At 52.2% G+C, this 15,094-nt stretch overlaps 2 protein-coding genes across 2 annotated transcripts; one reads left to right on the top strand and one right to left on the bottom strand.

The window, feature by feature from the left end:
* Positions 1-1,386: 1,386 nt before the first annotated feature.
* LOC128273411 (general odorant-binding protein 56a-like) lies at positions 1,387-2,042 on the bottom strand. Its single transcript, XM_053011366.1, has 3 exons — positions 1,911-2,042; positions 1,689-1,841; positions 1,387-1,622 (listed from the first exon to the last, which is right to left on the bottom strand). Exons 1-3 carry the CDS (start codon positions 1,965-1,967, stop codon positions 1,410-1,412), a joined length of 423 nt encoding a protein of 140 aa, XP_052867326.1. The 5' UTR covers positions 1,968-2,042; the 3' UTR covers positions 1,387-1,409.
* Positions 2,043-9,785: 7,743 nt separating this feature from the next.
* Positions 9,786-10,675, top strand: LOC128274585 (trypsin-1-like). Its single transcript, XM_053012821.1, has 2 exons — positions 9,786-10,322; positions 10,379-10,675. The coding sequence occupies exons 1-2, from the start codon at positions 9,786-9,788 to the stop codon at positions 10,673-10,675; spliced, it is 834 nt and encodes a 277-aa protein (XP_052868781.1).
* The last annotated feature ends 4,419 nt before the right edge of the window (positions 10,676-15,094 follow it).

The raw sequence follows: 15,094 nt of genomic DNA, 5'->3' as shown, positions 1-15,094 counted from the left end.
CGGAACCTGCGAGTGAATTCGACGTCTTCATTCGCATGGATCGCTGTCCGTCCCGGGGACACTCCGGCGAAAGGATGGGACGATTAAAAGCAAAAAAGGATCCGCTCATCTCCGGCGCCTTTTTGTTTCTTCGGAGGCCACCCCTTTTTCTGTTGGGTTCGAACGTCAAGCAGACCGGCGAACCCTTTTTTTGTCCCCTTTTCGGTGGGTGGTAATTTGGAGGAGGGTTTCGATTCTTGATGATGATGGCGGTCCACAAAAAAATTGGCCCAAATTTGGTCCACCTCCGACAGTCTGGGCGGCTGTTAACCGCGGGCGAAAGAAGATGGACAACCGACTCCCAACCCGACCCGACCCAAGCCAAGCCTCCCAGCCCGAGCCGAATGGTGGGTGTAATGAAGGGCCAGTGACGGGAAAGAAATGGATGAAGATCCCGCGTATCGCTCCCACTTTAGATGTTCCGACGCCATTCGCACCAACCGCCCAGAACGCAACGGAGGAGGCCTCCACAACGAGTTGGACTTCCGTTCCGTGTTGAAACTGAAATGGAAATTTCGCGCGCGCCACGCCGAACTCCGCGGAGCGCAACAAGTCACTCGATGTCTTCAGCGATGAGCTTCCGAGGGGCGCTCTCTCTCTCTCTCTCTTTCTCGCTCACGTGGTGCGAAAGCCACGCGAAACTCTTCTCTTGGCGAAGTGGACTAGTTCTTCGGCTAGATAAACTATTTCCCCGGCCACACCGGCCCAGTAGCCGCAGTGGCTTTTCTTTCCCCTTTCCGGAGCTCCGGTTTTCCCGACGACTTTCCCTGGTTTCAAATAGGAGGCTCAGTCTGACTCGGGTTGCTTGGATCGGCTTAGAAAAGTGCGGATCGAGAAGCGTTTTCGCGTTTCTAGGAGCCGTGCAATAGTTTCATAGATAAAAATTCGTACCAGGAACGCATGGCACCCAGGATGTCGGCTGTCCCGGCAGTCTCGACAGTGTCGCCCGGTAGTGCACTTCGTTGCCGGAGCCTCCCCAGCCGGGGAACAACCCCCCATGCGGCCGGTGGGGACCGTCAATCCCCACCATTGTTTCGTGCCACACCGTGCACCGGTGCAACCGGTTGGCCTTGGTCGGTACCGACCGGGGAGTACTGGAACTTGCAATTGCAATTGCACCAACACACACGGCGACCTACCACAACACGCGGCGCTTTCCAGGTGGTTCCAGGTGGTGGTGGTGGTGATGGTTGGAAAACGGCGCCATTCGCGAGGCAGAAAACCTTCCGCAGTCGCTAGTCAGAGGTGGCCAGAAGCAGACCACCACCCGGGAGGAGACGGTCGCCATTGCGCAATGAAGACAAACTTTCACTTTCGGACGGAACATGCGAACTCAGGTCGGTCGGTTACGAAATGCGCAGTTTTTATTGTCAAAAGAGCTTCGCTTTCTTGCCCACGTAGCAGTCGTAGACGGCGAACGCGGTATCGCACGGATTGGTGCGCCGCAGGTCGCACTGCTTGACCGTGTCCTTTGCCTTGTCCGCGTCCATCAGCCGACCGAGGAACGTTTCCAGCTTATCCTTCAGCACGACGCCCTTCTCGTCCATTAGGCGGAGCTTTTGGAAGAAGCACTGCACAAAGCACTGCAACCGGGAAGCGCGGGAAATTAGCCAACGAGACGGGGATTAGTCACAAGCGCGGCGTCTTACCTTCGTGGCCTGATCCGGCTCCTTGATGGGCTCCCCACTGGAGAACTTCTTCGCCGCCGACTCGGTGATGCCGCTCGATTCGATGCAGTGCAGCTTGTAGCCCTTCACTTCGGGCAACTCCGACAACTCCTTCTGGCCGGTGGCTGACCAAACCTGCAATGCAAAAAAGAGAACACGTTCCGTAGCAGCAAACGGCAACACTTTCAGTCCCCCAAAGGTTACCTCGATGGTCGCGATGACGACGCCAATGATTAGCACTCTGCCGACGGCTGACATCATCCTTGCGTGTTGCGCGAGACGATTCACTCAGATCACTCTGACTCCAGCGAGATTTGCACAACGACTAAAGATAATCTCGCGCTGGGAATAGCATTCGCCACGCGCTGGACTTGGACTTGCCGCTCTCGGCACGCGGGAAGGTTGAACTTAAAATTCATTGGCACATGCCGCGCGAGATGCGGCGTGATAATATCGAAAACAATCCCCGGAGCTTAGGCCGCGAGGTCTCACTAGGCGTTTAGCCACGTGTTGCGCTCCGGCAACGGTAGCATGAGGCAGAATTGTGAGTTTCGAATGCAACAAAGCGAAACAGCTAATAGCAAAACACAGCGGAATGGCGCCTTTAATTGATCTTGTGGAGTCGGGATTTTAGAGTAAATAAAAAGCTAAAGTATAATGCTCGGAAGCTAAGTGGTACTAAGTGGCATAAATTAGCCTGTTCTGTGTGACACTCTTCAACTCACTACATTCCTGATAAACATTTCAATAAACGATTATCGATTAAATATCATTGTTTTTGGCGCTACAACCGCTGAGCAGTCTTGGCCTGCACCAGAGACTAATGTTAATTTCTCTGATGCTCTTCTGTAACATTTATTTTTTACGGACGGGATTGTTAGCCCCGCGCCAACCCCCCTGTCACGGGAATCGAACCCAGGCCAGCTGCGCTGACAGCGAAGAGCGTTACCGACTGCTCTATCAGCGGGGCGATTAAATATCATTCACTTTTTTATTGCTGTACAACCTCCAGGTAAACGTGGATGGAAAGCTCTCCAATCCCTTTACTACCACACCAAGGGATTGCGCCAAGGGAACGGCTTAGCATGGCTCCTAAGAGACGAATGTTAGGCTATTGCAGCTCAAAGTCTCTATAATACAAAAAGAATAGAATAGCATGGCTCCTCTTTAACATCGTGCCGGCTCGGGAGTGGAGACCTTAGCGACAATCTACTTCAAGTCCAGTCAGATCATTGCCTATGCTGATAGTTAGTTATTTAGTAGTTATTGATTAGTTATAGTAGTAATTTGATAACATTCAGATGATTTGATTTCTACAACTATGGACCTGTACATCTAGTTTTTTTATGGTTCTCTTTTCACTTTTGTTCCGTCACGAAATTCCACGCACTGCACACACTTAAACTTTCGGTGGCACGCTTTTGGTGGCACAACTTTATGCTGAGTTTGCTGTGTCTATCTCCTTTTCTAGATCCGCCAGGGTTTTTATCTCGGCAATTAATTTGTCTAATTCACCCATTAATTTTATCAGAGTATCTGATTTCAAACGTATTGGTTGGTTCACAAATGAATCCAATTTTTGTAGTTTCACTAGTGACCTCGCAGATAATTTATTTGATCCCGTATTCGCATCATGTAGCTTCTCCACTGTCAATTTCCTCAAATCGGCGTTTCGCTGTTCACGGTCCATTTTGGGGTTAAGTCTGTGCACGGGATACAATTGCACTACATCTCTTCACGGTCTCTTCCTTCCTCTCTTACTTCTCGGGAAGGTATCCAGCCTATGGTGGACCGGGGAAGTTAAAAACCTCCGGGGTATCCACCTATCCTTATAACTCGAAGTCGCTTGCTTGTCAAGAAGTATCTCGCTTCTGTTTACTCGGTTTCTCTTATATAGGTTATTTTACATCGATTTCTTATCCTATCCTTTTCTATAATATTGGTTCCTTATCTATCTATAATTGGTTGATTTGGTAGTGCGGTTCGCACTTGTTTTGATCTGCATTGAGTTAGTCAGTAATAAAGTTGGGTAGCGTTATCGGTTCTGAGAACCTTTGTCAGTACCTCCGAGAATAGGAGTCCTACTACACAGTTTTCCAATTTACCAATTGAAAAATATTAATCAATGTGTGAATGGCGCGCGAAACAAATCTTTGCCCTTAGAACTTTTTAGCATTGAATATAAAGTCGTTCAATGTTTTGTAGTCATTTAATTTTGAATGTATTAGTTAAAGCTGAAGATAAAAAACATGCCTTCAAAATGCAGTCTTCTGTACGTTCTGTTTGAATGTAATTCCGTTAGACGAATTCATTCCTGTTTCCGAAGCCCTTCAAACCGGACCGTTGGCCGGGGCATTAATCATCCTTACTTCAAATCACCTCCGAGGTTCCCTCATCAGAACCAGAAACCCAAAATTACGTTCCTCGCGTGTGCCACCACCGAACGCGTCCTGAGCTTCACGGACAGGCACCACGCACGAGCGGACGAGCGGATGGACGAGGAACAAATCATTAAGTAGAGCCTTCCCGGGACCAAGATCGTCGTTCCCGGTCATGCCGAGCCGGCCAGCTGGCCAGCCCGCCCTCCGCCTGCGTTCTGTGCATCCCATTTTCGGGCCACCGTTAACGGGCCACTGCGTGTCCTCCTCCCGGCACTGCTGCTGCTCTGGTAGAAGCTGTATTTCGAATAAATTATCGAAAAAATCACACAAATTCTCGGTTGCTGCTCCTTTCTCGAAGACACGCCGAGCGGGGCCTAGTGCCGTCTCACTCACTCTTTCTCGCCCTCTCTCACGCTCTGCACTTTTTTCGTTTTGGTTTATTTCGGTCAGAAAAAACGGAATAAAGGACACAAAGTCTCTCTCGCTCTCCCTTTCTGTCGCTTTTCATCTCCGGTGGAAGGCAATCAACAAAATGCAAATCGAGGGATCCACCCCTTCTCTGGCATTATCCTTTGCGCAGGGCACCGCATCCAGCATCCATGGCACACGGCACGGCCCGAAGCTTGAAAATAAAATCCTTCCAAACCAACCAGAGAGAGAGATAGCGTGAGTGCGTGCGAGCGAGAGGAGTGCGTTTTTTCCATCGATCGATTTCTCAACTCCTCTCGCGTACGGATGCTGGCACGGAGTGGTCATGGTGTGTTGCTCGAATCCTTCCGGGCAGGAGGACAACACACCGACACGAGAACCGTTTGCGCCGTCTCCTGCCGGTCCTTCACTCCTGGCCGAACCATTGCGGATCGATAAAAAATTTCCCACACTCGAAATTCCTCGACAACTCCTCGTTCTCCGCTTCCTTTTTTCCCTGTCCTTCGTAGCCGGCGGCAAAAGGTCGTCGAAACCTGATCCTGCGCGCGCGTCGGTGTGTGTGTGTGCGCTTGGGCAAAGTAGGCCGAGAGAGAGAGAGGGCAAGGATTGAAACAGAGTGCAGCAGAGAAGCCCCCGAATGTATGCAATTTCTATGCTCTGTTTACCAGAAGTGCAAAATTTGACAATTCTGACTCTGAGCCGTCGTTATTTGAATAACGATCGGTTTTCTAATGTATGTTGGTATGTTGTGGACACAATATGCATACTTATGCTCGTTACGTGTTGCGCCTAGGTTATGTTGGAGCTTCCCGGTCGGACTCGCAAATCTAATGATTAAGATTTGGAATTCAAATCCAACGGATTCGTGGCGCTGGGCGATGCAATGACCTACCCTTCGTCGATTACCATTGTGGCTTTGTGTCTCCTTATGTACCGCGGCCCATTCAACCCATATGCTCGGCTCTGGTGGGCCACCGAACGGAGCACAACGCGACATGCTCATCAAACGGAAATGTTTATGATGGCGGTGCGTCAACCCATGGGCCCGGGCGCCCATGGCCCGTGGCCCATAAAAATGAGTAGTAAACTTTTATGTAAACCCCCCGGCCTCTTCCAACGCCCGCACACCCGGGGCCAGTTCGGGGTGTGTGTTTTGGGAAGTCGAAACAGTTTCGGAAACCCGGACCGAGCGCTACCTACGGCGGACCATCTTCCTCTAATACTTTTATGGGCGCTAAATGGCCTTTTTGTCGAAATGGTGGCCCCGGAGCGACTGAGAGATGAGGCCACCAGGCCCCGACCCACGATTGAGCGGGTGCGAAAGAAACGCAACATCGGAGCACATGTTGGGACAGCGAACAGCTGATTGTCATAACCGGTTGATAGATCGCCGGCCGGTCGGAGTGCTGCAAACGCGGCCAAACTAGTTCTGCATCGAGTCCGGAACTGCAGAAGAGCAGGGCAAAGGATGGGATGCGAACCTCTCTCGCTGGCGCATGCTGGCTTAGGCGCAAAACCGCCGGCAAATCGGCAGAAAATGGAAGACACGGGAAACAGGGGTCCGTGCTGATCGCTAGACCGTAACCAGCCTCACACACACACCCCTGGACGAACTCTAGTTTCCCGCTCTCTGCCCCTATGCTTGTGGTGCAGTTTTTCACCAGCACCCTAGTTCCTCCACCGACTGGCTGGCTAGGCCGGCTAGGCTGGGCTAGGAAGAGGAACCGTTAGATTTGAGGAAAAACGCGCAAACAACATCCGCCGCTGATTTTGAGGAAAGCGAACGAAAAACGGAACGAAACGGCAACCGCGGAGGCCGCGGGCACTGCTCAGACCCGGGCAACGACGGTCCGGGCGCGGCGCGTTGTTTATTTCAGCTGCACATTTTCTGAAATTGTAACAAGAGAGCATGCAGCGAGCGACCGGCCACGGCGGATGAGCATCGGCCCGGATCCGTGCGTGTGTGTGTGTGTGTTGGTGTTCCGCTTCGTTGCGTGTGCCCTCTCGGACTCGGTCGGATGGTGCTGCTATGCTCGAGAGAACCCGCCCGGCCGATCGGGTTTTATGCTTCCAGTTCCCTCTTGCGCATCTTCCGAGGGCGCATCGGCCGCTCAAGGCTGCGGCGGGTTTCTATTGGCGGCCGCGGATCCCTCGGCCCCGGGCCCCAGGGAACCGGTTGCTTCGGATGCCTCGTTTTCTGTTTTCGGCGGCGGGGGAAAACGAACGATAAGGCGTGAAGGAAACCGAGAAGCTAAAGCACACACACGCTCTCGCTCTGTCTCTCTCTCCTGTGCGGTCTCTTTCTAGGATAGAACTGCTGAGCGCACGGTGTTCCGGTTTCGCCGGCAAAAGGGGAAGAAGCCGCGATCAGGAACTGGGAATTTAAATTCCCGGTATTTCAACAAAAATGCTACCCTTCGTACCAGGGTCACAGAGCGGGCCGCTGGTCGTCTGGGAATGTCTGGCTGACCGCAGCTTGGCCACAAGAAGCAGGCCACAACGGACGCCATATGGCACATCAGAAACTCCGAGGCAAAGGGGCCAGCCGCTTCTCGCGGCGTTCGAGGTTTCCATCCTTCTTCCAACGATAGTGAAGATGCAGAGAAAAAAGGAAATGAGAGCACTCCAAACCGCAGCTCGGGATTGGCAAACGGCATCAGCGTCAGACTCTCCTTTTGGGTGGCCCCTTGGCCATTGAAGACGCGCAATCCGTTTCGGACAGCAGATGGCGATAAGACCAACTTTACACAAAGTTGCTGCTGAATAGAATAGAATGCTTACTCACAATGCAAGCCAATGTCGAAGCAATGCAATTCTGCTTTTTATTGTTAACACAGCATAAAAGGCTCTGAATTACTTTTTCACCAAGCAACATGAAGTACTTCATCATCCAGAAACATCCAGGAGCTCGGTTGTGCGTTGTCATGGACAATGACTTGTAAAGCTGGTACTATGCTACTCTAATAGCACATGGGCTGAAAAGTCCCGACCCTAAAACAGAAAACGCGTTTTATTTGTTTACTCACGACGTCATATCCATCAAGAGCCATACAATCATTCCAGCGCCGCTCTAACATTTCAATACCTCTTTTGTAGAAGGAATTATCTTTTGCCTCAAAACAGGTCTCAGTTTCAGCAATAACCTCTTCCGTCGGGTGAAATTTCTTACCGATGAACATGTTCTGAGGTCTGCCAACAGCCAGTAGTCTCTGGGAGTCAAATCTGGTGGATACGGAAGCTATGAGAGCAATTCGAAGTTCAATTCATGTAGTTTTGGCGGGTTTTTTGATTTACTTATGATACGGTGCCGTTTTCATGACGAAACAAATGTATTTCGGCCTCGAATAAACACTCCAATAACGCTATATAATATTTACTTTTGATGTTGATTCTCAAGATGATCGATGAATATTACACCACACGCATCCGAAAATACCGAGGCCATAACCTTTCTAGCCGATTCTAGTGCTTTTGGGCGCTTTGAATGAGGCTCACCTTTTGCTCTCCACTGAGATGACGATGGTTTTGATTCCGGAGTGAAGTAATGGATCCATGTTTCATCCATTGTCACATATCGACGTTAAAATTTCGGTTTGTTAACTGTTCTAACATGACCAAATACTGTTTAGAATTATCAACACGTTCTTCTGCTTGCTTCTATCTTTGACCAGAGCACTTTGAAGTCAGCAAACCAACGTTTCTTTATTGTTTCTGATGGAACAAAATCCTTTTTGCATTTTTCAAGCCATTGCTACGCTTGAACGGTATTTTTTCCTCATCAGAAAGCAGTGTAAAATCAAAACACGAAATTGTGTTTAACCCTTTTTACTGTTTGACTGAGCACCATTTATGTGTTAGGCTCGGGATTTTTCAGCCCATCTGTTAGTGGACATTGCCTGTCAAACAAAGTTTCATCGAATCGAAAAATGTCGCAGAGGAAAGGCGTCTAAAGCATACTTTCCATAAAAAAACATTTGATATCTTCATCAACTCTTTACTTAATATCATTCCAAATATCGCCAATTGACGTAGCGCCGTTTCTCCAAGAGCATTGTATTTATTGTACAACAAATGCGTAGGCTACTGCAACTCCATCCAGAACCATCTCGGCCGAATGATTGAATGGCTCAACCAAACGACAGCGTCATTCTGTTGTGAACAGATGGAGGTCCATCAGGCCATCATTGAAAAAATAAACACTTCTCCCGCTCTTATGTTGCGCGTCCGGTCCCGTGGTTCCGTTGCCGCCATCACCTTCCCTCGAAAGTGCATAATAACCCCGGACACCGCGGCGGTCGACCTTTTCTCGTGGGCCGCGATGCGCAGGTTCCTCTCTCGCTCTCACTCTCTCGTTTCATCCGCGCCGGTGCGTCAGACACCTTACGCGAGACGAGAGGGTGCCAACGGCGGCGCAGGTGGTGGTCGTGCCCCAAAACCACACCAGACGAGAGACCGAAACACCTGCCCGAAACCATCTTCTCCTGTGAAGTTGGATAAAATTTTTGAAGAAAATGTAGGAAACTGAAACTGAGATAATGTGAGAATTGTACTACACCCGGCCCCGACCAGTCCCCTCGGGTGGTCCCCGATGGCCGAGACCCCGTCATTGGGAGAATTGCATTTCCTGCGGTGCATTGGCCTTGGGGTGGCGGCGGTGTCCAAAAATTGTACTATCACCAGTCGTCCGTTGGCGGGCGATCCCCGAAACTACGAACTTTTTGGCAAACTTTCGATGTCCCACCGCCCCCCGCGATGTCGTGAGTGGGGAGACCACCGCGCGCGCGGACCTCACGAAGGCGCCCGGCTTGACCGACACGAAGTGCTCCCCAGCGAGAGGGCTCACGAGATTTCGTAAATCGTCCCCCAGTAGCAGTGTCGCAGGTTTGTGTGGAGGAATGCCGATACGCTGGCCAGTGCCAGTGTGTATCACCCTTTCGGCCGTCGGTGCGCATGTACCGGTTCCGAAGCGCGGGTGCTAGCTCCTCGCTTTCCTGCGGCCTGGTACTCAGATTTCACCCCACGCCGCTAGCAGAGCGCGATGCGAAGCAGAAAGGCGCATCTCGTCGGCCGGAACCAGCCGACTCCGCCTCCGACAATCCACCTAGAGCCGTGCTTGGTGTCTTTCTTATGGACCACCGGCTTCTGCGAACCGGATTGAAGAGATTATCTGGAGCACTTGTAGTACGGCCACCTTCCCTTGGGGGGCCAGTATAAATAGCAAATGGGACACTGCACCAGTGACCCACTCTTGGGACAACCGTTAGAAGCGATGGGGTTGACACTTCCGCTGCTGGCGATCTGTCTCGGCTGCTGGCGAGTGGCCTCCGCAGGTAAGCACCAGTCAAATAGAATCATCGGCGGACAGGAAGCGATCCCGCACGAGCTCCCGTACCAGGTGTCCCTGCAGTGGAACTACGGCAATGAATCCATTCCGAGGATGCATTTCTGCGGCGGAGCGCTACTAAACGACCGCTGGCTGGTGACGGCGGCCCACTGCAACACGTCCTACAGTGCCGAAGGGTTCATAGAAGTCGTGGCCGGAGCACACAACATCTCGGACACGGTGGAGTCCCCGAGCCAACGACGGAAGCTCGACCGGATGGTGGTTCACGAGGACTACTGCTGGGCCGTGTGTCCGAACGATCTGGCGTTGATCCGGGTGGAACCCCCGTTCGAGTTGGGGCCACACGTCCGGCCGATTAGATTGCCCGGACGGAACGCGACATTCTCCGGAAACGCCCTGGTCAGTGGCTGGGGAGCTACGGACCCGGCTCCCATTAATCCACAGTATCCCGATAAGCTGAGGGTAAGTGCCCGGGGATGTCTTGCCCAGTTCCACTTGATGACAGCCGTGATCCACAGAAAGCCGTGCTTCCGCTGGTGAACTACGAAACCTGCCGCCAACTGTGGTACGACGTGAGCCATCTGGCCGAGACGAACGTGTGCGCGGGGCTGGACGATGGCTCGAAGTCCTCGTGCACGGCCGACTCCGGTGGACCGCTGGTGACCCTGGCGGGCGATGGCGACCGTGTCAGCGATGACCCCACGCTGATCGGACTCGTCTCGTGGGGCCCATTCCCGTGCGGTTCTCCCTGGCGGCCCAACATCTTCACCGGCGTGGCGTACTTCGTCGACTGGATCGAGCAACACATGCACTGACCGGGGCTGGCGGACACAATAAAGAAGTTGTGGTGTGTTTTCATTGTTGCCGGGAGACTGTCGGGTGTTTGTTTGTGATCGCCGCCAATTGGTAGGTTTGTGCTTCGCTTTACCCTTTAGCACCGGGAGCGCAGGATTCGCGCTGGATTCACCCTCGACACCGGTTTTCAATACTTTTCCCGCGGGTCACGACGTCCGAAGAACAGTAACGTCGTGAGGAATGCGTTCGGCGATCATAGTCGGCGGGGCGATTCACGCACACCACATCGACCCAGGGTTGCCATGGCGAGCGACCTGCGCCGAGGCCTGCAACCCGCGTAGGATTTGTGAAATTTTTCGTCCGAAAGATTTCGGACGAATTCCGAATACGGGCCGCCGTGCGCAGCACATTCACGGCGGTACTCGTCGGTGTGTGATGGCAACCCGTTCTGGCGGCGCAGAGCGTGGTGAGTTGCGACGACGATGACGACGGCGGTTGCTCCGATTTCTCCAAGAAAATTGTGTGACTCGTTGGGGTAACGCTACCAGGCGGCCAGGTCGGCGTGGAGAGCGTAGTCCTGGAAGGCGCCCGCGCGGACAAGACTCTGCGTCGCAAGAAGCCGTTGGAAAACGGTTCCCAGAGTAGAGCAGAGTCGCAGGAGGAGGAACCGGTTCGCAGAGGCGGCTCTGGCGCGTCGGGAGTCGAACAAATCGAAGAAAGCGGTCGAAACCGAACGATACGACGTCCAACAGCGCAGACCGCGGAGAAGGGTTCACCGTCGGCACACACACACTCGCACACACGGCCCCGGTTCCTTGAGGAACGCGCCGTGGCCGTCGATGTCTCATTTTTCCAGCGAAACTATCAACCGAAGTAACAAGTGCCGATGCACGACAAGATACCGCAAGATGGGACATCGATAGGTACTTTATAGCGAGTTGGGAGCACATTGAACGTAATAAAACGTATTGAACGTAGTGTAAACTGTAAAGTGACGGCATCGTTCAATTTGTGGACTTAAAACTTGTTCTGAATTTAGAATAGCACCACTGGAATCACTTAATCGTTATTCTAGCAGTTACTATCAAACTATCATTAGCAGCACTAGCAGCAAAACTATCATTTACAGAAACATTATTTAATGTTTCTGATTGATTTTTGACTAAAGTAAATTTTTCATCCCCGTATTTCGTGAAATCTTTTTGTTCTTGAACTAAACTTCTTTTTGCTATTCCACTGTACCTAAGCTCGGAACTCATTGATTCATTTAAGACTAAGATGTAGAATAATGAAATTATGCCAATTCGTTACCGTGAATGTACCATTTACTCACGTTACTATCGTTACGTAAACTAAAAAAAGTATTAAATAATACTCAACATCTCATTCACACTGGGCACGGTTGAGCTGATTTTGTCCAACACCGCGCTATGGTTGGTCACAGTGTGGACCCGACCCCTGCCAAAGATCAATGCGCTTTGAGGCAAATACAACGCAAAGCCTGCTGATGCTGTCTGTTGCTGTAGCCCTATTCTAATTCTATCATAATTTGCATACAGCGGTTACCGGGGGGTGCATGAGCGCGGAGAGCTGGCCACAAGCTGGCTTCGTGCTTGGCCGTGCTCTCTCGCTCACTCGCCGTCGTTCGCCGGCTTCGGTTCGCTTGGTGCGTCCTCCTGCGGCTCCTGGTGGCCGCGTCAGTCGATTCCAAAATCGAACATGTGGTTCATCAACTACATCATCTCGCGCACCGAACTCGGTCCTGCTCGTGTCGGACTTTGCCGGCCGGCATCGTCGTCACATGGGACCGCAAGGTCCGAGGACTGCTCCCGCGGGGCTGCGCTCCTGGGACGATTGTCAATTTCAAGGCGTATTTGATGGGCGCGACGCGTTTGGGCGTGTTTTGCGAAGCGCCGTTCGTCGCCTTCTTCGGGTGGTGGCCACAGGTTGTGTACCGGGAAAGGGGCTGGCACATAATGATAATGATGACGACGGAGAAACCCCCCCTACCGATGGGCAATAAATCGGACCACGGGCCGACGGGCGAGAGCGAGACGGAGCGTCGTCATATGGGAGGGTTTGCAATATACAGAGAGACGGAGGCGATAAGACGCCTCCGCAAGACGCAACACGCGCGTCGCAGTTCTTCGCGCTGCGACATCGGTACCAAGGATGCAGGATGCGCTCGTGGCCCCTTCGGTGTTGCAGCAGCGTCAACCGTATTGTCTTTTATTGTCCGCGCAATTGGAACGCGAGTCCGCGACCAATCCGTTTACTTTAGCCGCGAACCGCAGATAAACAGCAGAGTAATTGGGGAACCAGGCGCCAATTGTGGCGCTTCTGCTCCGCTGTCATGCGATCTGGTGAACGAGTACGGCGGTCAGTCCAAACGTTTAACACGCCCGGCACCCCGGCACGGTCCTAACGATCCACCTACTTCATCGCGGGGGGTGGCTAGGGAACGGCTCAATTGGGCATATCCTCGCTGGAAGTCCGGTTCCGAGGGGAACTTTGATTGCACTTTTCGTGCCACTCCCTCTTTCGAGAGCTGCAAAACCGTTCCAGGGGACCGTCTTCGAGAAGTTTGCCCAGCCATCGGTTGTCTCTACGTTAGGCCGCCGTGACTGAAGAAACTAATGCTCTGGCTGGTCGTTGCCAAGAAAATCCGTTTCAACATTAGCTTAGCGTTTGAACGATGGATTTGATGCCCATAACCTCAATCGACCATCAAAAGTCACTCCAAACCTTCTCCGTGTAATACTCCGTGGACTAAAAGTATGAAGTCGGATTTTTTTAAAGGCATGTTTATTGTATTGAATTGAAAAACTCTATTTTATTCAAAGTATGTGCCATTGCTAGCTAAACATTTCTCCCATCTCTCTGGTAATTCGTGGATGTTCGGAGCAAAATTACCTTACCCGTGTCTTCTAACCCATTTCTGATCGTTTTTCAATCTGTTCTTTTCTTATAGCATTCTGAAAATAAATCAATTTTTCATCGCTAGGCGCAATGCGCTGGAGAAATGGCTTCCTTTTGTATCTGTCGAGCAGAATTTGAGGCGATTCTGTAGAAGTTTTCTTCCGCAGGTAGCAGAAGAGCAAATGATGTCCGCAAATCGGCAACTTGAGGGACAAAAGTCTGTATGAAATCATCTGTCTGATGTCAAAAGAAGGCAATTTTCCCAAAAAATAATAATAAGGAGGACCAAATTTGACAGCTAAAAGTACAACAAACTCTGTACCAGCGAAAGGTAAGCCTTTAGCTCCTCCCAGGGTGGATCGAAACACCCTGCATTCCAATGTTCACTCTGACTCGCTGGCGTTCCCCTTAATGGCCATAAATTCCCTTCGCGAACCATCTTTTGACCGGCGAAAACAACCACGAGTCCATTGTTCACCCATACACACACACGCACACAACGTCGAGCCAACCGCGGGTTGATTGGCCTCTTGCCGGGAGCTGGCTCTTTTGCGCATGACTCCCCGGTGCCGGCGACCGTTTTCCTTCCAAGGACATTGCCACATGGACGGCAACGCCGCGCTCTGTTGTGGCCGCGATCGGCCACAAACGGGGCCCGCCTAGACGGGGGCCACCTACCAGTCAGAGTGCGTCCCTGTTCGATGTCTACCCAACGGTAGGAACAAGAAAACGAAAGTGAAACAAACGAGACGCCCCCGAAATGAGGCCACCCGACTGAGGGTCCGACCCGCGGCGAGGTTCAGGGTTTTTCCTTGTAACGCTTTGCGCAACAAGGTTTCGCCCACCGCGGCTACATAATCCCTGACACTGAACTTGAAAACGCCCGCCCGCTCTGAAAGTCGGCAAACGAACGACAGACACTCCGGCCGTCGGGCGGAACCGGTTCTGGGCTCTTGGTAAAACTGCGACTCCCATGACGTGATGAAAACGTGACACAGCCAATGCGCGATGCCGCGAGCGTAACGGTGCTGGTCACCAACACCAACAAAAGGAGCAATCGGCGAACGAACCGAGGCCGAGCGCGACTTCGCCCGGTCGGTTCGCCCCTGCTCATCAACATGCGATCCTGGTACGAAGAAGTGAAATTTACGCGCGAAACTCATCCGAATGCTCGCCACGGCCACTTGCTGCTGCGCCGAGCGTCCTCCACGGCCCGGAGCTACCAGGCGCGACGACGACGACGAGGAACTGCGCAGTGGCGAGAGCTAGAGCAGTTCCACCACGGCACCATGGCAACGGCACCGCAGTAGGCGAGAGTGTGATGGTGAGATAGCTCGCGAGTTCGGCGATGCACTTTGGCGCGATGCACCGACAAGGAGGCCGCCCTTCGACAATGCTTCTCGAATGCATTCTCACTTATTCACTGGCACTACGGTCGGCGCATTCGAAAGGGTTGCGCCGCGTGGTGGCGATAGTTTTGTCGGTCGGTGCCGGTGCAAAACTATCGAGCGGCCACCTTT

Source organism: Anopheles cruzii, chromosome 3, assembly GCF_943734635.1.
Source record: "Anopheles cruzii chromosome 3, idAnoCruzAS_RS32_06, whole genome shotgun sequence".
Lineage (NCBI taxonomy): Eukaryota > Metazoa > Arthropoda > Insecta > Diptera > Culicidae > Anopheles > Anopheles cruzii.
The sequence above is the reverse complement of the archived record's forward strand: the minus strand, read 5'-3'. Positions and strand labels throughout refer to the sequence as shown.